Below are 27,248 nucleotides of genomic sequence, written 5' to 3'. Positions count from 1 at the left end.
CTATATCCAACATTATATACCATTCCATAATGGCGTTATGCATGCTATATCATTATATACAATTCAACCATGGTGTTAAGCATACTATACCTCTATGCATATATACCATTCAGTACTGGCACAATGCATCCATTATATACCATTCAACAATGGTGTTATGCAAGCTATATACACATATATACATTCATCATTTTATATAATTCAATAATGGCGTTATGCATGCTATATCATTATATTCCATTCAAGGATGGTATTGAGCATGCTATATCTTTTCGCATATATATTATTCAATACTGGTGTATTGCATCCAGTACATATCATTCAACCAAGATTCATGCTATATACATACCTATTTATAGCCAACATTATATATCATTCAACAATGGTGTTATTCATGCTATATACACATATATATTCATCACCATCTACCATTCAATAATGGAGATACACATGCTTTATCAATATATACCATTCAACAATGGTATTATGCATGCCATATACCCGTACACACATATATAAATAAATAATCAAACAGGCTTTAATCAGCACGTCCGAATAGATATTTGGCATTGCCAAAGCTACTAAAGTGGTGGTGGTGGTGGGGGAGTGGTGGGTATGCGGGGTTGATATGGGGTATAACAGTCCGTGGAGTCTCATCTTCCTCTTAGTTGGTGACCGCTATATGGGGAGGTGGGGTGGGTGGTTTGGGGTATAACAGTCCGTGGGGTCTCTTCTTCCTCTTGTTTGGTGACAGCTGGACACATATTGGGCAGCGATCTCCACAGTGGCCTCTTCTTCTCCCAGTAGGATGTAGAGTTTCCTCTTCTTGTCTGCAGATATGAAGTCTGGGATGTGGGCAGAGAGTCTTTGGTAGTAGACAGCCCTCACAGTATTTGGCGCAGTGTAGCAGAAAGTGGGTCTTGTCTTCTGGGGCCCCCTGGTCATAGTGCTGGCACAGTCTGTTCTCCCGTGGCTTGTATGTCGCCCCATCTCCATCTCCAGGTTGTGGGCGCTCAGTCTGTACCAGCTCAGGGTCTGTCTGTGTTTGGGCTGGAGTATTCTCTCCAGGTAGGTGGCCATGGTGTAGTCCCTTTGCAATGACTGGTACATGGTGAGTTTCTTGGAGTTATTTATTGCGCTTCTCCATTCCTCGATGTACCGCTCTTTGTCTCTCTGAATTACTCCTTTTATTTGGGCCTTGTTCAGGGCATGTTGGGGGTTTTGGCTTGGCAGATGGCTGATGCTTGGTTGGGGGGGGGGAGGGGAGTCAGGTTATCTCAGGGCTCTGTGGTTCAGCCAGGCTTGGAGGTGGTAAGAGCCAGGGCTGCTACCCTGTATGTGTGTCCAGAATGATAGCGCTCTCTTCTGCATGGTGAGCCATAGGGGGAGTCTGCCTAGCTCTGCTCTGCAGGCCATGTTGGAGGTGTTGCGATGGACATGGAGCAGGTACTTGCAGAACTCCAGGTGGAAGGTCTCTGTTGGGCTGGAATCCCACTTTGGCTGGTCTGGGTAGGTGGCTGGGCCCCAAACCTCACTGCCATAGAGAAGGATCGGAGCGATGACTGCAGCAAATATCTTCAGCCAGACCCTCACAGGTGGTTTGAGGTGGTACAGTTGTCTTCTGGTGGCGTAGAAGCTTCTGCAGGCTTTTCCTTTCAGGGTTTCTATTGCTGCTTTGAAGCTTCCTGATTAGCTGAGCTCCAGCCCCAGGTAGGTGTAGCTGTTGGTTTTCTTCAGTGTGGAGCCATGAAATACCATGATTATATATATATATATATATATATATATATATATATATACATATATATATACACACACACACATATATTCATCACTATATGCCATTCAACAATGATGTTATGCGTGCCATATACATATATATCTATCATTATATACCATTCAATAATGGGGTTATGTATGCCTCACAAGCTCATCCGTATATACTGTTCCGTAATGGTGATAGACCTGCTATACCTATCTCCACCATGGTGATCAGTACTCTATCAGTATATACTCTTCAGCAAATATATATATATATATATATATATGCCTTTCAGCCATGCAGCTATACAGGTCAGTAAGTGAAGCTTATATTCATCCAGTTAACTATTTGCATTTGTTCACACAGTGTTCATATGCCAAAGAGCATATAACAAACACAGCAAGGGCCTCTCTGCCTTTAACATAGCAGAGCAGCCAGTTTTGATCAGGCCTCAGCCCTGACCCTACTCACCGCGCCCTTTTAGGATGTGGCAGGTGGTGATCAGACCAGGCCAAATTTTAATAAAGCGCCACCAGCCAATGTTGCACAGGCACATGTGCAAACCGTTTTGTCAGAATCCCAGATAGTGAGGCTTTACCTGAGGTAAACATTTCACCTTAGGCGTTTTCCCTAGCAGCATCTGCGGGATAATCAGCAAACTGCAACCAGGTAGCTTTACTCCATCTAGCAGCAACTGTTATACACTAGGCTTCCTAGGAATTTAACAGCCTGCTCTCAATAGAATTTTACCAGCTATGCTTTCCCTGGCTGAGCTTTCTCTTTAGCACAGGTAAAACTTCATATAAGCCAAATATCCTGACTCTTCTAAGGCTTTTCCTCCTGTCATCTAGACAGGGCATGAGGATAGAACTGGAGGACTGGACTTCTTTTTTAATTAAAAAGCGAAAGTACTCCAAAGTCGGCTTTCCCTCCTTAAGGGCCTTCACCGTACTTCCTGAGCATAGGGCTTTAGAATAGGAATCAGCCAACTCTTTCATACAAAGAGGACATTTCCTGGGACTTTTTGATACACCCTTGCTCCTATGGGAACCTTCCGTCTCTACTTAAAATTGGAGAAAGGAAGCCCAAATTACACTTTTCCCCATTAAAAGAAAAAAATAACTCAGGTAAAGAGCAGCTGTTCCAAGTACTAACAACACCAAAGGAGCTGGAAGCAGCCAGGGGATCTGTGATCAACAGCCGTGCCTCAGGAAGCAACATGCAGGAGCATACAGTGATACACCATATACCTTGCAGGAATGCCATCTCGTTCACTCACTGTCCGACATTCATACAATGACATCACCTTGTGTAGATCAGAACTCCTGGAAACCAGTGATCCCGAAGCCTCAGCCTCCCAGGTAGCTGGGAATACAGATGCACGCCACTGCGCCCGGCCTCATGTACACCAAATGCTGGAACACCAGTACCCATAGGTTGGCCATTCCTCCCCTGTGTGCTGGCTGGATCCGGCATCCACTCTACCCCCCACATTATCCCTAATGGACTGCTGGAAGGGTGAGTTTTCCACCCGGGGGCAGGCCGGAGCGATACCCTGTGTCTTTAATGGCCCAGGGAGGCAGGAGCCTTTGACTACAACCGAGGGCCGGATGGTGGTAATTCTCTACTTTTTCCCTAGACAGAGGAGAGCCTCTCATACTGACCCTGTGTAGAGACAGGAAACACTGGTGAATGGTGGTGGGAATGGTGTATTTAACGAGTCTCTCAGTTCCCGTCCCTACAGAGGGTCAGAGGTCAACCTCCTTGTGTAGCTGTCATGGTGGACGTAATGGAAAAGGCTTTATAGTTGATGATTCAACAATGACATTTGAAGCATAGAATCCGTGATCTGACAGAGGCAAATAGGCCCAGAATCTAATTGATGTTCTAATGTTAATAACGACATTTGAAGTACCTTATCCACTAAATAAAGCCTAGCCTATTGTGGCACAGGAGTGCAGAACCCTTTTTTGTCTATATAATTATTGTGACCCATACCTATGCAATAATTAGAACATTGGGTGCTGAAACTAACTGTGATGATTACTCAGAAATGTAATGTAAATAGGTTATAAATCTAATCTAACTACTCCAGATTAAGTGGTGCAGAACCCATTAAGGCTAAGGCCGCACATTGCGGAGACACAGCTTTTTTTGTTGCAGTTTTTTGAGCCAAAGCCAGGAGTGGATTGAGCAAGAGGCAGACATGTAAGAGCTTTATTTGTATTTCCCTTTCCATTTCTGCCTCTTCCTCAATCCACTTCTGGCTTTGGCTCAAAAAACTGCAACAAAATCTGCAACAACAAAAAAATCTGCGTTTCTGCAACGTGGGGCTTTAGCCTAGAAAAGCAAAGGGTTGGGGTTTAATAAAGGTGCTGCTTCCCTTTTTTTTTTTTTTTTTTTTTTTTAAAGGCAGCACATACAGAGTGCATAAATGTTATAAATGAATTCCTGCTATGAGGCTTAAGGAATAATATTAGACTGGAACCATGGAAACGAAGCTCAAAAAAGCACCACATTCACTTCGTCCCAACAGCAGTAAGTCTTAAAAGACTAAACACATAATCATTACCTTCTTATCAAAACAGGGAATATTCGCCCAAATCCAAAAATGATCACTAACCTGCATACCAAATATACAGGAGATCCTAATCGCACAGCGAATCCCCTCTAAACACAGATTGGTCACTTCATTATCGTCACAGTCCTGGAGCCCGATGCTGTATGCCGCCAGAAGTGGAGTCCAAACAAGCTGCAGAGGATTCCATATATGAGATAGAATTCCTGCCTGTTCTGCTGACAAGAATCAAATCTTCTCCACTTACCTTAAACATGGGCCTGACATGATCCAGGTGAGTGGCACTGGTGAATGGCGCCTTAGCATGACTCACAGCTTCCATAAGAGCCTTGGCCGTTTTCGCCATCTGCACCATTTCCATGTTGTATAACAACCGGCGCTCCTTCTCACTAGCCACATCTAGAATATTAGAACACCATATCCACAAACCATGTACTGTACAGCGGTCAATCTTATATTTAAAAAGACAAACACAACAGGAAGGGGTGTATTATTAAAACTGACATTTAGATGCACCTTACTTATGAAGAGGTACATGCCTCTTCATAAACCAGACGGATCCTTTTATAAGGCTGATTGGTTGCTATAAAATGGACACCAACTTGTGGTAAAAGGTTCTCAGGGCCTTAGACTTGGATGAGAAAATCCTATGTGGCAGGCAGCAACTAAACATGCTGTGGGGAAAACCGTGGCAGAACCGCATCATGGTTTTTCCTGCAGCGCTTTTCACATCTCTTTAGGTATAATTGACATGCTGCCATTTCCAAAAACACAACAGGATTAGAAATTGCATATTTCCACTTCCTGGTTTTAGTGACAAGTTGGTGGTCACACTATTGCCGCTGTCTGCCTTTGTGTTTTTTGGCCTTGAATCCCCAGAAAAACTGCATAGGGATGGCTAAAAAAAAAAAAAAAAGTTTCACCGCAAAGAGGCTGAGTGTGGACACCGACGGTTTGCTTTAAAAATCCATTCAAATGAATGGGTTTTTAAACTGACCGCCAGCAGGCTGTCCTTTATGCAATTTTTCAGAGGATTAAGGGCTAGTTCACACGTGAGTATAAGGGGAGGTTTTTGACAGCGGATTTCGCGTCCAAAACCTCCCCTTATAATGGTGGTCTATGGAGACCACTGGGCTTCTGTTCTCCGCTAGCGGCGAGCTGCTGCTAGCGGAGAAAAGAAAGGACATGTCCTTTCTTCAGGCGGAAGCCGCGCAGGCTCAGCCGCGCGGCTTCCACCCCCGGCAGCTCCCTCCTATGTCGGCTCATTCATTTGAGCCGACAGCAGAGGGTTAAGCCACGACAGTGATGGTCGCGGCGGGCGGGTTTTGATGAGAGACACGGCTCGCCGCGTCTCTCTCTGTGTCAAAACCCGCGCGGGCAGTTCACGTGTGAACTAGCCCTTAGGCAGAAACACAGGGCAGACAGCGGCCGCAAGTGTGAACGCTGCTTTAGCCTGTATGATCAGCATGCTCCAAATATATGCCAGTTCTAAATTGCACACTATATTAACAGTTGGAGATAACAGAGACAATTATCAAGACACTGTTCTAGTCTATATCAGAGAACAACAGCTAAGTGCAGAGAAGACAGAAGGCTTCAATAGTTGTAAAACACAATGAAGGGAATAGAGGTGGCTGGGAACATGAAGTGACAGCAGCAACTGGGCCACGGCAGCTAAATAGCTAGATGGCGAGATATAAATGTACAGAAGGCACAATCACCTGTGTTCAGAATTCCCCCAAGAGGACCCCCTAAACAGAAACCTAATCTGCTTAATAAAGTGGTTACAGGGAAAATCACCCTCCTTAAAGGGATTTTACCACTAAAACTTTTTTTTTTTTTTGTGCTTAAGACGTCAGAATAGCCTTTAGAAAGGCTATTCGTCTCTTACCTTTAGACGTGGTCTCCGACCCGTCGTTCTGTAGAAATACCGGTTTTTACCGGTATGCAAATGAGTTCTATCGCAGCAGCGGGGGTGGGCCTCAGCTCTCAAACAGCGATGGGGGCGTCCCCACTGCTGCCAGAGAGCTCTCTCCAATGACGCCTCCATCTTCAGCTGCAACCGCTTCTTCTGTCTCGGTCCAACCTCCGACGCCTGCGCAGTACGCTCCTGTATTGAACTACAAGAGCAAGAACGGCCTCCCAAAAACTGCCACCAGTAAGGAACATTTTAATTTTTAACCCCTTTGCAACCCAGGGAGTAGCAGTACAGCCTGCGACGCATGGGAATTTATGGAGAGCTCTCAGGAGTAGAGATGAGCAAGTAGTATTCAATCGAATACCTCGCTGCCATAGGAATGCGTGTAAGTGGCCAAACACCAAGGGGTTAAGCGCAGTGAATATTCAATGCGCTTAACCCCTTGTGTTCGGCTGCTTACACGCATTCCTATGGTGGCGAGGTATTCGATCAAATACTACTCGCTCAACACTACTCAGGAGTAGTGCAGTGAATAGTATAAGTTATCAGAACCTTTAAGTTTCAATCAAGGTGCCTAAGGGGTCTGATTATTAAAGTAAAAGAAGAAGAAAAAATAAAAAAGTTTCTAAAAATATAAAAAAAAAAAATGAAGAAAAAAAAAAAAAAAATCAACAAAACTAAAGGTCAAATCGCCCCCTTTCCCTTTAGGGGTAGAGACCTTCAAAGAGCCGAAAAAGGGAGAACACAAAGTCTAAAGGGTAAGTTCACATGGGGTTTTTTGTATTGGAACCTGAGGCGGAGGCTACCTCAGATTCTGATCCAAATACCGGGTAGCCGTGACTGAAAGCTGATGCACTGCACTGCACTGAATGGGGGACCCCCCCCCCCCATCAGAATACTGAACACATTGACAAGTGGTGAGCAGTGAAAGCACACAGACCCCATACACTGCCCTTGTAAGGGCGTGAGTCACTTGGGGTGATAGGGATTTGAGGGACTGATGGGGATAGGGATGATGTGCTACATCTTATCCTATAAATAATGGTTGGTACCTCTCTCCTCAACAGATGTGGTGAGATCTACCCTATTTATATTTACAATTATTTTGATATGACTCTGGCCATTGGATGTCTAGATGGGAGGATAGTTGTAACAGTTCCTTGCTAAGTGACTTGTTACTGGCATTGCTCTATTTGGTTAGTGGTTTTGGTTGTCGCTCATTTTTAAGTTTTAATATATTTCCTATCAGTACTTTTTGTATACTATGTGGATGTAGCCACCATGATTGTTACTGGGCTGTTTTGCATTACAATATTGCATACACTATTAGGGTGCATGCACACTACGTAACGCCGGGCGTGTATGAGAGCCGTACACGCCGGCGTTACAGCAGGGCTGCCGAACACTTCCCATTCACTTCAATCGGAGCTCTCGTAAACGCCGCTGTTACGAGCGCTCCCATTGAAGTGAATGGGAAGTGTTCGGCAGTCTGCTGTAATGCCGGCGTGTACGGCTCTCATACACGCCCGGCGTTACTCAGTGTGCATGCATCCTTATAGTCGCTGCTCCTACAGCTGAGAACATCTACTCTCCTTGACGCCTGACGTCCTGGTGTCCTTCAAATTGCATTTCTTTCTTTCTTTGTAAGTTCTCCTCTATAATCTAACATTTTATCAGTTTTCCTTAGAATCACTCTCTCAAATTCAACAGTCAACCTCAAGATCTGCATCACCATTTATTTTCTTTATTTTTTTAATTTTTTGGGGGTGGGAGGGCAGACACACAGTAAAAACACCTTTACTTGCATGAAGTAAATAAAGTTCTAGACCAGGGGCTTGCCTGGAAGATCCAACCCAGCTTAATTCACCTTTTACTGGATCGAAAGCCATGCACACACAACTGACTGTTACATAAAGAGCATGCACTTACTTAGTTTGCAAGACTTGTTTGCAATGGTATGTTCCTTTGTTTCCTTCATTGCAATTTTCTTATCTTCAATCTCATCAAAAATAGCAGAAAGATATTCTTCTGGAAGGTCTTTGCTGTCATTTATACCTCGATTCATTTTTATATATTGTTCCTTTGTCATTTTATTCTTCACCTGTTAAATAATTGCAAGCTCAGCAGTCAACTCAGACAGATAAACAGATTCCATTAAATCTTGCACATGACGGTTACCTGGGGACTGTGCAGATCTGTTGTCAACATGATAATAGAATAGGCCAGGACATATGCTGTGTCCGCACTGGCAAACAAGGTTTGACTGTGAAGAGAGAACACAACACTAAGTGAGCAGCTCTCATGTCACACACAAAAAATTATGGACTAACTTATATTCTGGGTTACCATAGAAACATTTGTTTGGGATGTGGTGACTACAACCTTACCCCTGATTACACTCCAGATATCTGGCTGCAAATTTCTCCATCAGTCTATCAATTTTCTGGGCTTCACCCGGCAGACGGAAGCCTCCCAGGAAAAGTCGTAGTGCAGACACAAAGTCCTTGTCACAGAAGTCCAGCTGGTCCACGTAAGCATACATCACTTCTCTGTTAAAGCGACTGTTTTCTCCCAGAAACTCGCCGATCATTGTCTGTCAGAAAGACAGGAAACACAAAGTTAAGAAATGACAAGTCAGAGACCTGTCATCAACGCTGTGGCGCCAGTACAGATTTTTTTCCTGCTCAAGAAAAAGCATAGCTTCAAAAATCCGCTATGCAACTCAAATGTCAAGACCTCGGCTCCTTAAAAAGTACATTAAGAAATGGAAGTTAAATGTACAGAAGAAACAGAGTAGTTTTCACTATTGTCAGTCTAAATGAAGTTCTTCCTGATCTTTACATATCATTTAATATTATAGAAGTTGTACTAATGACAGTTATCCCCTTATCCACAGGATAGAGAAGTGTTTGATCGCTGCAATCCCAGTGAACACAAACAAGAGAGGCTCCATGTAAACGAAAGATCACTGCCCGTATAGAAATGAATAACCATACACCAAAGGGACCCACAGCTTCAATTACATAGAGCATTTAGGGGAATTTGGAAATCATTGCTGGGGGTCATGGCAGTAACACCTCCAAAATCATTAGTGATGCACCCTCTTTAAATATCCTAGATTCAATATTCAAGTATAAAAGCAACAACATCCAGTAACCCACAAACTGTCTGCTGTCACAGTATAACCAGTGGTGGTATAGTCATATCTCTGATAGATCATGTTATTGGTGGACATTGATTAGCTTACCATTGTAATTACACTTATCGCTCTTTCAGTACAGCCACTGTCCCCCTCTACCGCTAAAGTTTAATTTACATTCTACTGGAATATCAGGACAACTGCTATGCTACATTAATGCCACCTTTAACTGCAGAACCTCTTTACTTCTGATGCCAAATTAACACATCTAATTCCATACACAGCAATGAAAGAAGAAAAGTGTCACATACAAAATCCAATCGATCCTCCTGGTACAGGAACTGCGCAATGTCTTGCGGAGACGATCCCAGCATGCTCTGCTCCTGCAGATACTGGATTCCTCTTTTTGGCTTCTTGTTAAAACTGCAGATAAAAAACAGTGTACTATTCCTAGGTAGTTTTAACAAGAATTTGGTGGTGTTGGTTGAGGGGAAGGGGGAGTTAGAAGAAGGATTACATGTGTCAGTCTAGTTTCACTGTATGCCTACTCACAGCTCAATTCCATGCTCTATAATCTCCTTCTGTTGTTTGATCACCTCAAACTGTTCAGGATTATCAGGGACACACGACTGGGTGCTGCCAAAGCTAGTGGAGGGGGCAGAGTCCAAGGAACTTGGGCTGCTCCGGTTTACCAAGATTTCATGTATTTTAGTTTCTCCACTCTCGAAGTCTGAGGATTTATCTTGATCTGTAATACAATTATCAACAGCAAAGTTAAAAATGAGGGAAGATGTCAATGTAGGTTCTGAACGTCACTATATGACCATTGAAATTTATAGCACAGAAGCAAAAGGTTATGCATATTCAAGGACATTTGTGTAAGAATGACTGTTTACTGTAATCATGGTCATTCATACATAAAGAGCCATCGTGTGTGTCTGCACTTCAAGCCAATGGCTGCATGCTGTGTGCCTGAACTTGAAGTTGAGGGCTTCTTCGTGTGTGACTGATCTTAAGGTACCTATACTCCAGTTGCACAAAAGCCATTCTTCTTGACCCTGGCATAAACATACTGAGCATGTAAATGTTTTCAAAGTGAAAAAGGGAGATAATTCACAAAAATATGTAGAGACAAAATATGTAACAAATTACTCTTAATACATATAACATGCATCATAAAACATTCTTATATATTATATACGGATAATAATTATTTATGTAGTAGCTCTACGTCTTGTCATAGAATAGTGCAGCAGGAATACTAGGTAGATGTTACATATAAACAAAAACACCCAACCACACTTCGGGGCTCTGCCACCAGGGTCATTTGCCTTATGTTCAGAGAATTACTATGAAAGCCCTGGGTATGAGGAGAATTCCAGGCTCTGCACAGATTACTACATGTTTCATACATTATGTTTTTATTACACACAGATTAAGAGCTGCAAAATTACATACTGGACTGAGAGAAGACTATGACAGCTTACCTAGATTGGACTGGTGGTTGGGGTTGACATAGAGGTCTTTGCTCCACTCCACCATACATTTCAGGATGGATACCAGACAGTCTAGACCTTTCTTCCGGAGACTGAGCTCCTACAGAAGACAAGATTTAGATTAAACGTAACGAAAAAAACAACTGAAATGGTTCAGGGGCCAGTACTCTTCTGATACAAGTCCACACTACTAACTGTTTAAAGGGATCCCATCATTAAAACTAAATTTTTTTCTCACTAACACGTCGGAATAGCCTTAAGAAAGACTATTTTTCTCCTACCTTTAGAGGTCTTCTCCGTGCCGTTGTTTGATAGAAATCCCGGTTTTCTTCGGTATGCAAATTTGTCCTCTTGCAGCACTCAAGCAGCACTGGGCGCATCCCCAATGCTGCGAGAAAACTCTCCAGCGCTGACTCCACCTTCTTCAAGAACGTCCTCTTCACGCGTCTTCCTCCAGCGCAGGCTTCAAACTTCTAGGCCTCGGGCAAAGCAGACTACGAATGCCTGCGGCCATAAGAAAATGGTCACTTACTATACTGTGTAAGCAGCCATTTTCTTGTGGCGCAGTTGGCTGGGCCCGCCCCCAGTGCAGCGACAGTAGCTATTTGCATACTGACGAAAACCGGGATTCATACCAAACGGCGGCGCAGGGAAGACCTCTAAAGGCAGGAGAAAAAAGCCTCTTAACCCCTTCCCGCCAATGGCATTTTTTGATTTTCGTTTTTGACTCCCCTCCTTCTAAATCCCATAACTTTTTTATTTCTCCACTCCCAGAGCCATATGAGGTCTTAATCTTTGCGGGACAAATTTTTCTTCATGATGCCACCATTAGTTATTCTGCATAATGTACTGGGAAGCTGGAAAAAAAATTCAGAATGGGGTGAATTTGAAGAAAAAGTGCATTTCTGTGACATTCTGCCGGGCTTCGGTTTTACAGCGTTCACTGTGCAGCCAGAATGACATGTACCCTGTATTCTGTGTTTCAGTACGATTCTGGGGATACCAAATATATATGGTTTTATTTACATTTTAACCCCTTAAACATTTTTTTTCTAAAAGTCGCCATATTCTGACAACCGTAACTTTTTTATACGTCTGTGTACGGGGATGCATAGGGCGTCTTTTTTTTTTTACGGGACCGAGTGTACTTTTTAGTTCTACCATTTTGGGGAATTGCTTTTGCTTTGACCACTTTTTATTCAAATTTTTATTAGAATCAAGAGTGAAAAAACGGCGGTTTGGCACTTTTGACTATTTTTCCCGCTACGGCGTTTACCGTACAGGAAAAATATTTTTATAGATTTGTAGAGCGGGCAATTTTGGACACAAGGATACCTAATATGTATGTGTTTCACAGAATTTAACTACTTTTATATGTGTTCTAGGGAAAGGGGGGGGGGTGAGTTGAATTTTTAATACTTTTTAATAATTTTAATATTTTTTTTTACTTTTGTTTTTTTATTTATTTTTTTGCATTTATTAGACCCCCTAGGGGTCTTGAACCCCAGGGGGTCTGATCACTAACGCAATGCATTACAATGCTAATGCATTGCAATGCATTGAAAAAAATCATCATTTCTTTTGCAGGCTGCATAGACCAGCTTGGAAGAGAAAGCAGACCGGTCGGGAGCCTTTACAAGGCTCCCGGCTGTCATGGAAACGTGATGTCAGCCCTGGAGCATGCTCCAGGCGCCGGAAATCACCGGCAAAATGGCGGCGCCCATGCGCCATTGGGAAAATGGTGCCTCCGGCGCCTTTGACCGCGGCGCCCAAGGAGTTAATGTCTCTGATCGGTCTGGGGATCGATCGGAGACATTAGCACCGATTGTCTACTGCGTAAAGCAGTAGACACCCGGTGGCTATGGCGGCCGCCCAGCTCCCGGGCGGTCACCATAGTTACACACCCAGCATGCGCCATAATAGGACGGCGGATGTCGGGAAACAGTTAAAGGTTATTTCATGGTGTTAGTGAGAAAAAAAATTGAGTTTTAATGATAGGATTCCTTTAAACTCAATGCCATAGGAACAGACTGCCTCCTATAGTTTTGCTAGGAAGGAGCATACAGAACCATGAAACTTCTACTTGTTTTCAAGCCTGACCACAGCAGCTGTGAGGATAAATGCAGACATCTCTGATTTCAAGTAATGCCAAGGGCTCCCTTGCCTTGTGAAAACGCTCACCAACTAAGCAGATGCCATATTTAAAGAGTTCTGCCATAGTTTACCTATTGGACTGGGCAAAAGGGGTTAAATATGTGAATCACAACTTTAAAATGCCATAGATCCAGAGCATAAAGTGAGGGCTACAAAGACCTACATCTGGCAAACTCAGGAAAGTACTCCTGGGGGGGGACCCACTTGGCTGAATGCTTCACTTTATCTTCTTGGCCACAGTTTTAAATGCAGGACATTTTGGTCAACTGTGAAATTAAAACAATTGAGTTGCAGAGGAAGCCTTGGCAGCCCCTGCAGACTATCTTTCATTGTTGCTGAATCCTCCCTCGCAAAGCAATTCTTAGCTACTCTTGTGTAGCTTTGCCCCATTGGCATCTAGCCCTGCCCCTCCTTGAGAGCTGTCATAGCGTGATATAATCAACATCATCTCATCTCATCTCACTACATGGAAGCTCAAGTAAGGGCAGGGCCAGATATCAAGGGCGCAAGCTACACAGAAACAGTAAAGAGCAGCCTGGTGATGGCAGAATCCACTGTGTGAGTACCTGTTGCCAGTAGCCTATGGGGATCACATTAAAGTCCACAGCCACGGGGAGAATACATATCAAGAGAAGACAGAAGAGTCTAATGGTCAAAAAAGATAACATTATACAAATATTCTACCTTCACCTGCTGTCTTTTTTTTTCTCTCTCTCATAGGTTGTAAGCCCTTGCAGGCAACACCATCTTTGCCTTTGTTCCAAATGGTTACGGATAGTACTATACTTGTTTTGTGAAATCTGCATATTGTATGTAAACTTTCAAACGCAATAAGAAATCCAAGATGGCGTACATGAGCAGGCGCAGTACGCCTGCTCATGTAAGAATGAGGCAGACAAGAGGAAGAGAAGGCGTGAACTACTATCAAGTACAGTGCAGATCCAGGCTGACAATGCGCGTGTGCTTGAAAACTAATTTACATAAGAAGAAACTGGAGTTTTTGTGAAAACATTGGCAGCAAAATGGAAACAAAATAATCAAATAATAATAATAATCAAAATATTCTATATTTATAATATTAAAAATTCAAGTGACCCCTTTTTGTTTCCCGCTAGCTAGTAGTGGAAAAAAGAAGCGAGATACCCTATCTTGCCATATCGGTGATATCAGTGTGGTCACTGTGTACTCTGGTGGCTAAGTTTCACCCATGTTTGAGCTTGAAGAATTTTGCCCCTGATAATTCCATTTCAGATGAAACGTGTAGGGCAGTTACTGAGGGTCATGTATAGCTAAGATAGTTTAATGTGCCTATATTAAAGAGGACCTTTCATCAGATTGGGCACAGGCAGTTCTATACACTGCTGGAAAGCTGACCGTGCACTGAATTCAGCGCACTGTCGGCTTTCCTGATCTGTGCCCCGGGAAAAGCGCTATCGGTCCCAGTACCGTAGCGCTTTACAGTCAGAAGGGCGTTTCTGACACTTAGCCAGGGATGCCCTTCTGCCCAGCAGCGCCTATCGCGCTGTACTGTGGAGCGGGGAGGAATGCCCCCTCCCTCTGCTCACACAGCTCGTGCATAGACGAGAATTATCAGGAGAGGGAGGGGGCGTTCCTCCCCGCTCCACAGTACAGCGCGATAGGCGCTGCTGGGCAGCGCTATGGGGAGCACTCGTATGCCGGCTCCCATAGAAATGAATGGAGCTGCTTTATACGCCGCTTATTCTGAACGTGATTTACGTTCAGAATAAGCTTCAGTATACGTAGTGTGAATGCCCCCTAAGGGAGCATTCACACGGAGAAAAGTGGCGCTGATAATGCCACGACAACTCGCGTCAGAATCAGCACTGATAAAAAGACCCCATTAACTTCAACAGTTTTACGCGCGGAACACATTGAAGGCTTTTTAAGCCATTGATTTCATTGTGTTCTGCGCGGAAAAAGGTACCCATTGAAATCAATGGGAGTCTTTTTATCAGCGCTGATTCTGCCGCGAGTTATCGTGGCAGAATCAGCACCACTTTACTACATGTGTATGTCTCCTATTGGTACATTTATACTGTGGTTGAATTGTGAGGTTTAAACCTTGCATTGAAAAAAAAAAAATTAAAAATTCCCCTACTAGAATGTAGAGTTGATTGTCTAAAACCCATCCTCGCTCACCTGTAGTGGGGTCATTCCAAGCTCATGGCCACTTCTTCCCTGAGCAATTTTAGACAAGTCATTTACAAGTCGTTCAAATATATTAGCAGCATTTAAGTCACAGTCATAGTTCACATAAATGTCAACCACACACTGAGCATCTGAAACGAGATGAAGAGAGAGAGGATTTTATATTACTCACTTACCACCAAGTCCATTGGGAAATGCACAAGACCATGACTAGAGCTGCTGCCACTAGAATGCACACTTAACCAAAAAAGTATTAGCACCTCTTACCATACTATACACCCCTGTGGACAGTGATTACCGTATATACTCGAGTATAAGCCGACCCGAATATAAGCCGAGGCTCCTAATTTTAGCACAAAAAACTGGTTAAACGTATTGACTCGAGTATAAGCCTGGGGGGGGGGGGAATGCAGCAGCTACTGGAATATTTCAAAAATTAAAATGGTCGGAGTTTTTGGGTACAGTAGTTGCTGGGTGCTGGGAAAGGGGAGGGGATGTTTTGGTTGTCTGTCTGCCCCTTCCCTGAGCTTGAGAACTGTTTTTTTCTTTTCCCCCCACTTGGAATTAAGTCTGGCTGTATATAGGGTATCTGCAGTGCTTCTATTAACCCCTTTCGGACGGAAGAGGAGCACTGCAGATAACCTATATTCAGTAGACCGGGCCCTTTCAGACACAGGGATACCTAATGTGTATGTGTTTCACAGTAATTTCCTACTGTTATATGTATTCTAGGGAAAGGAGTGATTTAGAACTTTTATTTACTTCATTTTTTTTTTAAAGCTTCTTTTTTTTTTTTTTCACTATTTTATAGGAGATTCTATACATTACTATTGCGGCTGGTCATAGACCAGTTTTTATTTTTATTTTTTTTTTGCTTGACTCGAGTATAAGCCGAGGGGGGCTTTTTCAGCACAAAAACTGTGCTGAAAAATTTGGCTTATTCTCGGGTATATACGGTAAATCTGCCCTCCAAAAGCCAAATAGTGCTCTTTCCATTCCAAGCCCCACCATGTACCCATAGAGCACATTATTAATCACATATAGGGTATTGCCACGTTCATGAGCAATTGTTTAACAAAACGTGGGTAGCGTTCTCTCCTTTAACCCCTTGTGAAATGGAAACATTTGGTGAAAAAATGCCATTCTATTAATTTTTCATTTACACATCCCAATGTTAATAAAATCTGTGAAAAGGCTGCCGAGTGAAAATGCTATGCTAATGTAGTTTCCAAAATGGGGTCATTTTTTTTTTTTAATTTGATTTTTATTGAGAAGAAAAAAAAAAAAAAAGATTTTACAACATATAAGAAACAGAGAAAAAAAAAACACTGAGGAAACTGCGCATAAACCAATACAAATATAAGAACATTGCTCCATATAATATTCAAGATGCGAAGTTCGCCCATGTAAGAGGAGAAAGATTGTGCAGGAAAACAAAGAGCAGGGCCCACATGAGCCTCCCAGGCATCATCTATTTAAGTCATGGTAGAGAGTTTGGGTAGGAGCAGGAGCAGGTAGGGAAAGGCAGAAATCCAAGGGAGGAAGGGAGAAACAAGGAAGGGAAGGAAGTAAAGTAACCAAACTAGGACAAAAAGAGTAAATAAAATACACAGTCAAAACAGCACACCTGGACAAAATTCTGGTGTCATGAAAGGCATGCGAAATATGATGTAAAAGAGACGTAGGGTAGATGCACATCAGTCACCAGGTCTCAAGGTAGAAAGCAAATGGAGCCACCTGGTACCAAACACCAATTAGGGAGTCGTTATTGGATCAGGCTGGAGCTGGGGAGGGGAGGATGTCTTCCTAGATTCCATATAGGAGAACCAGAGAGACCATTTGGAGCGCAAGCTGGGGAAGGTATGGTTCCCATTAGCCAGCATCCTCTCCTAAGGGAAGGCTAGGTCGACATGGTGAATCAGTTCTCTAATGGTCAAACAAAGCATGGATTTCCACTGGTGAGCGATCATGGATCTAGCCGCCAGCACTATCTGACTTAACACAACCTGTGTGCCTGAGGGGAAAAGACCAGTATCCAAGAAACAGAGAGCCAGACCAGGGGAGGGGCGTATAGTAAGACCAGCTATGGAGGACATAAAGTTAAATACAGCCACCCAAAAAGCTAAGCCCGGAGGGCACTCCCACCATAGATGTATAAAAGACCCTACGTGACCACATCCCCTCCAGCAGAGTTTCGAAAAAGAGGGGTCTATGTGCACCAGCTGGCTAGGGGTCCTGTACCAGCGCAACATTATTTTCAAGGCCGTCTCCCACTGTAACACTCCCCTAGAGACACGTTTGACAAACCCGCTAGCCTCATACCAGTCCGTCAGAAGAATAGGTCTGGCAAGGTTCTCAACGAAGCAGATGAAAGGGCTTGACCCGCTCAGAGGGAACAGAAAGAAAGCTGTATATCGCCGAAGTCCCACCTTTAACAGGCAAGATTCGGTTCCACAATTTTAGAGCAAGTCTGGGAAAGACTAGTCTCGAGGGTTCATGGGTCTGAAAAAGGTGCCGAAATTGTAGAAATTAAAAAAATAAAATAAAATCAGTTTTGGGAGATTAAATTCATCTTGCAACATAGAGAATGATTTAAAGGGGTATTCCCATGTCGCATACTCACCAGTCTTCACTGCTGTAAAATCTTCTTTCTTCCTGGTTTCTTGCATCATTTGGTGTGCAGGGTTTCACATGCAACCTGCCGTTTAGCTCCGCCCACCGCATAGCGTGATCCTATGGGGCGGCTTAAGGGCCTGTGATGTCATCAAAGGTCCTTAAACACTATATGCACAATATTGGACTATGAAGTACAGGCAGGAGAAACTCCATTCTGTGTTACATACAGAGACTGCCTGTCTCTGCCATAATGAACACAATTGAATTAGCTAGCCTGATAACTGGGAGAACAGAAGACATGAAAGCAGCTCCTATCCTCCAATCCGAGTGCAGGACCTAGGTCACGTGGTGTAGACACAGGAATAGCTAGAAACACAGGCTCGCTCCTGTGCACTAGCCCCTCCTCCCTCCCCCCTGAGAGAAGGCAGATACATCACTTGACTTTTGAGTAGATAAGTCAAGGGCTGTGTCAACAATGAATTGAATAAAGTAAGATAGTTAAACAAAGCAGTTTTGCTAAAGCAGTGTATTTAGGAAAAAAGTCTTACATCCACATTAACAAGCAGTATAGATAGGATCCTTGTGATGGGACAGCCCCTTTAAGTCCCTCTTCATAAAACAGATGGGAAATCTTATAGAGTCCCCTAGACATCCAGCTACGAAGTCTCAGCTGAGGAAGGAATGTGGTCACATACAGCAACGGCAGTTTGGACAAAGGAGTCAGGTCTTCCAAAGAAGAAGTGGACGAGAAATATCGCCATGCAACTGTGGAGGCCTTAATGCTCAACAAATAATGATGTACAGTAAAGGGGCCCAGAACTTTAGGGCGTAAAATACTCAAAAGCGGGGCGTCCAACAGGCTCTCCTCAATCTCCGCCCAACGTCACTTAGAGGTCTCATCCCAGCCAACCATAAGTTGCTCAAGGATAGACGCCATGTAGTACTTCCTAACGTCCGGGACACCCGCCCCCCCACACTGGTCCAAGGTCTGGTCATCACTTTAAATCGGACTCTAGATTTCTTACCCTCCCATATGAAATTAGAAAGTATATGTTTTAGTTTGGGGAAGTAGGAGTCAGGGATAGGGATAACTACAGTACGGAACATGTATAAAATTAGGGGTAACACCATCATTTTGACAATGGCGATTCTACTCGCCAAGGACAGCATTGGTTGGGAGAAGGTGGAGAGAAGAGAGGAAACCCTAGTCAGGAGAGGAACATAATTGGCAGAAAATAAGACAGAGCTCGGAGCCGTCAGAGAGATGCCAAGGTAAGTAATACGAGAGTCATTCCATTGATAGGGGAATTTGAGACTAAGATCCCGCTTCATAGAAGATGGGATTATAATGGGTAAGATTTGGGACTTGGAAGGGTTAACTCTATAATAGGAGATCCTACCAAAATTCTCAAGAGTGGCAGTAGCCACACTCAAGGAAGAGCTAAGGGAGGTCAAAGCCAGTATAACGTCGTCCGCATATAGACCAATTTTATGTTGCTGACGTCCCACGGTAATACCCCCAATATTCCCATCTGTTCGAATGGACTCCGCCAGGAGTTGCATTACCAAAACAAATATAATGGGAGACAAAGGACAGCCCTGAGGGGTCCCATTCGAAATCCAGAAGGCATCTGACAAGAAGCCCGAGAAAAGCACACGGGCCGAAGGATGTGAATAAAGAGCTAATATAGCAGACTTAAAGACAGGGCCCACACCAAATTTATCCAAGAGGCTATCAAGGTAGCTCCAGTGGACCCTGTCAAAAGCCTTTTCGGCATCCAGGGCCAAGAGCAAGGAAGGTGAACCGTCTTTTTCGGCTTTCTGGATGAAGTCTATAAACCTCCATGTGCCATCTGGGGCCTGCATGCCAAACACAAATCCCACCTGGTAAAATGGGGTCACTTTTGGGGGGTTTCTATTGTTTTGGTACTTTAGGGGCTCTGCAAATGAGACATGGCACCAAAAACTATTCCAGCAAAATCTGCTGTTCAAACCCTCAGTGTCGCTCCGTCACTTCCATGCACTGTTGTGTGCCCAAAAATCAGTTTACACCCACATGTAGGGTATTTTCTGTGCTCACAACAAACTTTCGGATGCATTTTCTCCTTTAACCCTTTGTGAATGTGTTTATTTCAGGGCTAAATGAATGTTTGATTGAAAAAAATTAACTGTTTAAATCTCACCTCCATATTGTTTTAATTTCTGTGACATGCTTAATGGGTTAACAAACTTCACAAATGCTGTTTTGCATTATTTGAGATGTGTAGTTTTGAGAATGGGGTGATTTATGGGGGTTTCTAATATATAGACCTTTATAATCTGTCAGAACTGAAGGGGTCCCTAAAAAATTAGTATGGGAAACTTTCTTATAAATTTGGAAAAATCGCTATTGTACTTGTGAGCTTTATAATGTCCAAAATACATTAAAAGGACAATTAAAAGATGATACCAATATAAATCAGAGGTATGGTAGATATTCATGTAATTGTGTGATATGACTATCTGTTTGAAAAGCAGAGCATTTCACATTTTGAAAACTGCGATTTTTTTTTCCAAATTTCCAACAAGTTTCCTTTTTTTTTTTCTTTTATAAATAAATATAAAAATATTGATCAATATTTACCACTAAAATGAAGTATAATGTGTCACGAGAAAACAATCACAAAATCAGTTGCAGAAGTTAAAGCGTCTCAAAGTTATTACCGCATAAAGTGACACGTCAGATTTGAAAAACGAGGGCTGGTCATCTAGGTACTTTTAGGCTTGGTCTTGAAGAAGTTAAGGAAACACAGGCTCTGACAGACAGCCTTTCCTTACAATTTTAGAGGAAAGAATAGTGTTCCGTCCTGATCCTCCAATTTTTTTCCCCCCCAAAAGTGTGATTTTCACGTGTCCCAAGAAATCATTCTTCTTTCCTTTTATCAACATCTATCTAATAGGAGGGAAGAATCTTTTCATACATTAGATGGTAGGAGAGCCATTCTTTCTTATCATGTTAAAGGGGTTGTCCCACGTCGCATACTCACCAGTCTTCGTTGATGCAAAATCTTCTGTCTTCCGGCTTTGTTGCGTCATTGGTGGGCGGGGTCACATATGCAAAGCCAAGCGGCGAGATGCCGCTGGCCCTGCGTGCACGCTTATAAACCAGTCTAGCCTTCACAATGCGAATACAGACCCGGCACCCTCTGTAATAGAGAGAGGCGGATGTCGGGTCTATGAGCGCACACGCAGGGCCAGCGGCAACTCGCCACTTGTCTTATGCATATGTGAATATGTGACCAGGCATCCGCTGTAATAGAGAGGCGGATGCCGGGGAGTGTAGACGCCGGCACAGACGCCAGCACAGATGCACATACGCCAGCACAGATGCCAGCAACATCGCTATGCTTCTGCCCTGCATGAAGCCAGCAGCGGCAGAAGCGATGCTGTTATTCCGCTCCTGCCGCTGCTGGCTTCATGCAGGGAAGGAGCATAGCGTGTTGCTGGCATCTGTGCTGGCGTCTAACCGTCCCCGGCATCTGCCTCTCTATTACAGCGGATGCCGGGTCTGTATTGGCGGCCCCTTCCCCCCAAAGGGTAAACTACCCCCCCCCCCCTCCAGGCTCGCTCCCGTGCACATAGCCCCTCCTCCCTCAGAGCAGCAGATACATCACTTGACTTATGACCAGAAAAGTCAAGGGATGTGTCCCAAAAAAATGAATAAAGTAATATAGTGGCCAAACAAAGCAGTTTTGCTGAATCAATGTATTTAGGGAAAGTCTTACATTCACATTAACAAACAGTATAGATAGGATCCTTGTGATGGGACAACCCCTTTAATGTCAAACAGGGAAAACTACGTTTTGTGACACTAACAAAAAACTACAGAGAAAAAACAACTGCTTGTCAATTCGATTAAGAATGCAATTTTTAAAGGCCTATCTGTGTCAGGGCTCATCTACCCCCCAAAATTTAAGTAGGAAGGTCCTGCAGGCGATAGTCCATTCCTGAAAAAAGATATCTGGCATTTTTCCTGTGCCAGAATGCTATGGAGAGAATTTGAGAAAACAGAATTAGCATTTTCCGCTAATTTCGTTTCTAGTGTAACCCTCCATGACAGCACCCAGATTTCCCTCCCTTTACGTAGATTATATTTGGCATAGGATAGACTAACAGTGGTCATCCTACTAATATTATAAATGTGAAAGTTTGTATGTTTGTTAAAACGGCTGATAGGATTTGAATAAAATTCGGTACACAGATAGATTGTAAACTCGATTAACATATAGGCAATTTTTTATCCCGGTAAATGACATGGCTTCATGACTGTTATGAATTTTTGTTCACATACTATATTACCCTGCTCTTATCTCACCTTCTGAGAAAGCCAGGGCTGTTAGGTCTCGGTGTAAACACACACTAACCCTCAGAGGGTATACACATTATCTGATCTGCTCCAGTGCAAAGTGACATGGGCAAAAACCTTTAATTCAAATTGGCAGTTTGCCAATTTTCAACATGACTGGAAAAAGTGAACCTAATTTGTCGCAAACAACGACAACTATGCAGGAAGCCAAAAGTCAGAGTTCTCCTCAAGCGCAGCTGAGGAGGATCATCGACGCCAACAACACATGCATTATATGGCATCTCAGCGAGCTGCTGAGATGCCGGAACAATCATGGGCGCAGTGCAAGAAACAAGTTCAGCGGCAGGCCAACTTGACAGCTGCCAAAACGCCGGAGCATGCGGATCATCAACGCCAACAACACGCTCATTATGTGTCATCCCAGCGAGCTTCTGAGATACTGGAATAATCATGGGCACAGCGCGAAGAATGAGTTCAGCAGCAGGCCAGCTTGACAGCTGTTGAAACGCTGCAGCAGGCAGATCATCAACACCAACAACATGCTCATTATATGGCGTCCCAGCGAACTGCCGGAACAATCACAGACACAGTGTGAGGAACAAGGTCAGCAGCAGGACAGCTTGCCAGCTGCCAAAGTGCCAGAGCAGGCAAACCACCGACCGCAGCAATTTGCTGAATATAGGCGGATCATCAAAGGCAACAACTTGCAGACAAAGTCGTAGGCAGAAGCTGGTTTGGAATAATCTGAAGAGGGAGGTGGAGTTATTTAACCTCTTGTGTGCTTTTTTTTCCTGTGACTAATAGGGAGAAATCCAACTTCCTGTGGCGCAGTATTGGAGGGATATACTAGAAACTCAATTACAGTTAATTACTAATTAAATAGGAGGCACAATCCATGTGGTCCATATCCAGTGTAGGAATAAGGACTGAGGGATAGCAGATCCTAGCAAAAAGGGATTTTATAAAAGGTCACCATCCTAAACTCCCAAGATCTCCTGATACATTAGCTATTCTAATTGGATATTGTACAGTTAGTGGCTTATCTGACAACAATAGCTCAACGTAGAGTAGATGTAACCTGACTGCAGCAACGTTCCTCTTGCACTAGTGTTGAGAGGGTTCTTAGAAAACTCAAGAAACAGCAGTTGCTCAACAGGGTGCCAGTGGTGAGTGGCCAGGCATGACAAGGTATACATGTGTATGCACTAATCCAGTGTTTGACAAATACATTTTGCAGTCATTGAGAGTCCTAAATAGATTTGTATGAAAGCAGGGGATTGGGGTGCAGGACATGGGAACATGGAAGCCAAAGGCCTCAGCAAAAAATGGGGAACACAAAAATGTAGCAGAGTTAACTCAACTTTCTTCAGCATGATCTCATGATCTTGTAAAAGAAGACAACAAAGGCATAAGGAGATAGATCACCATCCCCATTGACACATCCCATTCAGCCGCCTCAAGACTCCTGTTACTTCACTCTTTTAGCAGTTCTCCACAGCAACCAAGGAGAAAAAACATTAGATCTCATTTTCACCTGCATTAGCTCCCTAAAGGAGCACTCATTCCTGTACCTCTATATGAAAACAACTTGCTTACCTTCTCCACCCTTGTGTCTTCAACTAACCACTCTTCCACCCACCCCCAAGTCCCACAGCTAGTGCACCCACCTAGAAATCATAGACATCTAGATGTTAACAGACTGACTATTCTACCACTCAGCCATATCCTCAATTCTTAAAATCGGAAGCAGCTTTCTACACCATCACTATTTTCACAGCTCTTAATTCTGTCTCCCCACTCATTTTTATTATTATTAATACTAGGTGAATCAAAAGGCAACCCAGGCACACCAATCTAACAAAAACTTGAGGCAAAAGTGCCAGTATAGCTGAAAAGCGATGGAAGAAAACCCACTGTCAGCATGATCTAACAGCATACAAACAGGCAGTTCACACTTCGTCTGCGCTCACCTCTGCTAATAATACTACTTTATAAAGTTTATATCTTCTCTATCCAGTAACAGCAGATCGCTATTTAATACAGTCCTATGAAAAAGTTTGGGCACCCCTATTAATCTTAAAGGGGTATTCCCATCTATATAATTATTTTTTTAATTTGTAGATGATTAAAAGTTAAACATTTTTGCAAATATAATTAAAAGCTCTGCAGAGTTTTAAAGATTTTCTCTAACTTTCTTAGTGGTGACAGTCTGTTATCTTGATCAGTTGCCATGGATACGACCACCAATGCAGAAACTTTCTAAGGTCAGAAAATCAGCCATGATTTCTTTATTGTGGCTTGACTATCTTCTGATACATGTAGTGTCCCTGCCTGATAACCCAGCTACAATAAGAAAATCATAGCTGGGTTCCTGACAAGTCCCAGACCATAGAAAGTTTCTGCATTAGTGGTCGTATCCATGGCAACCAATCAAGATAAAAGACTGTCACCACTAAGAAAGCTAGAGAAAATCTTTAAAACTTTGCAGAATTTTTAATTACTTATATTTGCAAAAATGTTTAAATTTTTAATTATCTACAAATATAGATATGATTATGTACAGGGGAATACCCCTTTAATCATTTTTAGTTCTAAATATTTTGGTGTTTGCAACAGCCATTTCAGTTTGATATATCTAATAACTGATGGACACAGTAATATTTCAGGATTGAAATGAGGTTTATTGTACTAACAGAAAATGTGCAATATGCATTAAACCAAAATTTGACCGATGCAAAAGTATGGGCACCTCAACAGAAAAGTGACATTAATATTTAGTAGATCCTCCTTTTGCAAAGATAACAGCCTCTAGTCGCTTCCTGTAGCTTTTAATCAGTTCCTGGATCTTAAGTTCAGTTAAGTTAGATGGTCGCCGAGCATGGACAGCCCGCTTCAAATCATCCCACAGATGTTCAATGATATTCAGGTCTAGGGACTGGGATGGCCATTCCAGAACATTGTAATTTTTCCTCTGCATGAATGCCTGAGTCGATTTGGAGGGGTGTTTTGGATCATTGTCTCCCTGACGTAACTTCAACTTCATCACTGATTCTTGAACATTATTTTCAAGAATCTGCTGATACTGAGTGGAATCCATGCGACCATCAACTTTAACAAGATTCCCGATGCCAGCATTGGCCACACAGCCCCAAAACATGATGGAACCTCGACCAAATTTTACAGTGGGTAGCAAGTGTTTTTCAGAGATTAAATAGCTGGGTAAAGGGAAAAAAAAGGACTGGAAAATGGAGTCCCAATTTTTTATTTCAAGAGCCTGAAAGGCACAGTTTGTTCTGGGTCAAGTGGGTGCCATTTCTACCTAAGCACTTGTAAGTTGAACAGTTGTCATTCCTTGATCTAGAGGGCTTTGTGAATGGACAAAATAAAAGCACAATACATCAGGAGTATACCTGAATCAGGGATGGCCTCACAGAGGTACTTTCCAGCATAGGAGATCTAAATTGCTAAACCCTGTGGGTCTCTGAACAATATATATGGCAAAGGTGTCAAGCTCATTCCACGAACCCTTTCCTGACCCAAGTGGAAGCAAATATAGACAAGAGCATATCTAGAACTTGGCAAATGAGTGTGAATGTGCGAAAAAAGTCCCTGAATTAGGTACTATCCGCCATTGAGAAAGTGGTGATTTGGGCTAGTCAAGACACTGGTATATCTACCTCTGAAGATGATGCACATCTGGTCAGAAGCTCTTTAGGTAAAGGGTCCATGAAGTCTAGGAGCTTGAAGAGAGAAAAATGCCAACAAGTGGACAGAGGACATTGCTTAGAGAAGACAGCCCAGTGAGAGTGTCTAGCCCATTGGAATTAAAACATTTTGACAGCTGATGAAAAGAGCAAGTTTCTTGTTCTGAAATGTCTCCAGGATGGATTCAACCAGTTTACCCATCATAAAAGCAATTTTGAAAAACTGTTCTGGATCTAGTCCCAAGACAGTCGGTCTGTGGAATTATGTGCTGCATTTGGTGTAAACAAAATTCATCAGTACTGGCACACAGGGGAAGTTCACAGAAAGAACCTCTCAGCCAAGGCAATACACTTGACTCCTATCTACACAAAAGGAGGAGTAGAAGGGGGAAGAAGGACCACACTCTAGGAAAAACCTGGGGATTAGGACCTTCTCTTGAAAAGTTTTTGCAAGGGTCTGGTCTAGTAAGCATAAAAAAAGCCCATTCCGTAGGCATATAAGAGTCTCAAGATTTGTCTCCTCTCCTACCACTGGAGTGACCCCCTAAAAGGGGTTAGAAGTAGGGGCCTCAATTTTATTAAGAAGATGGAAAGGGAGGGTTCCCTGATTGAATGTCCATCCAGTGTCAGACGTGAGGTTATGATGGAGACCTGTTAAAAAAAATATTTTTAAAAAGCGGATGGACTAGGAGGAGGAGGAAAGGGCCATCTGGAAGAAGTTCTGAGAGCCGAAACATGAAGAGTAAATGCAAAAAGTGAATGGACTGCAAAGCAATCAACCTCAACCACCAGGTAGACAACATTCCAAAAAAAAAAAAAAAAAAAATGATAAGGATAAAAGCTTAAAAAAGGAGAGAAGATGAGACCATGGGGATGAGAGGTTGGTTCACAACAGGGGAATACTCTCTCAATTTGAATGTATGCAACAGATCTTTAGCCTCGTCACATTGCCTCCCCAGAGGTCCAGCATGGTCACCCCCCTTCATTCCTTGCAATATCACCTACTCATCCCTCAGATGTTCACTCCTTCACCCTTAGACTAAAGACCTTTACCCCTTAACAATGACAAACATTCTTCTGTAGGTGTACTAGTAAAAGTATGGACAGCAAGCTTAAACAAAACTAGTTAAAGGGGTTGTCCCACGTCGCATACTTACCAGTCTTCGTTTCTGTGAATTCTTCTGTCTTCCGGCTTTGTTGCGTCATTGGTGGGCGGGGTCACATATGCAAAGCCAAGCGGCGAGATGCCGCCGGCCCTGCGTGCGCGCTCATAGACCAGTCTAGCCTTCACAGTGCAAATACAGACCCGACAGGGTGTCGGGTCTGTATTCGCATTGTGAAGGTTAGAACTGGTGTATGAGCGTGCA

General features: G+C 43.1%; 1 protein-coding gene across 2 annotated transcripts in view; it reads right to left on the bottom strand.

Moving 5' to 3' along the window:
* The window catches only part of ARFGEF2 (ARF guanine nucleotide exchange factor 2), a 145,110-nt gene that overhangs the window by 78,735 nt on the left and 39,127 nt on the right, over positions 1 to 27,248 (bottom strand). For both annotated transcript variants that reach the window (XM_075276751.1, XM_075276752.1), the window contains 9 exons: positions 15,208 to 15,347; positions 10,885 to 10,993; positions 9,950 to 10,145; positions 9,709 to 9,820; positions 8,646 to 8,851; positions 8,437 to 8,521; positions 8,188 to 8,359; positions 4,588 to 4,739; positions 4,386 to 4,514 (listed from right to left, as the gene is read on the bottom strand). In XM_075276751.1, the coding sequence (XP_075132852.1) occupies positions 4,386 to 4,514; positions 4,588 to 4,739; positions 8,188 to 8,359; positions 8,437 to 8,521; positions 8,646 to 8,851; positions 9,709 to 9,820; positions 9,950 to 10,145; positions 10,885 to 10,993; positions 15,208 to 15,347 (1,301 nt within the window). The remainder of the gene's footprint in view (positions 1 to 4,385; positions 4,515 to 4,587; positions 4,740 to 8,187; positions 8,360 to 8,436; positions 8,522 to 8,645; positions 8,852 to 9,708; positions 9,821 to 9,949; positions 10,146 to 10,884; positions 10,994 to 15,207; positions 15,348 to 27,248) is intronic.

This window comes from Leptodactylus fuscus, chromosome 6 (genome assembly GCF_031893055.1).
Source record: "Leptodactylus fuscus isolate aLepFus1 chromosome 6, aLepFus1.hap2, whole genome shotgun sequence".
Taxonomy (NCBI): Eukaryota; Metazoa; Chordata; class Amphibia; order Anura; family Leptodactylidae; genus Leptodactylus; species Leptodactylus fuscus.
Note: the sequence above shows the minus strand (reverse complement) of the source record. Positions and strands in the feature narration are given on the sequence as shown.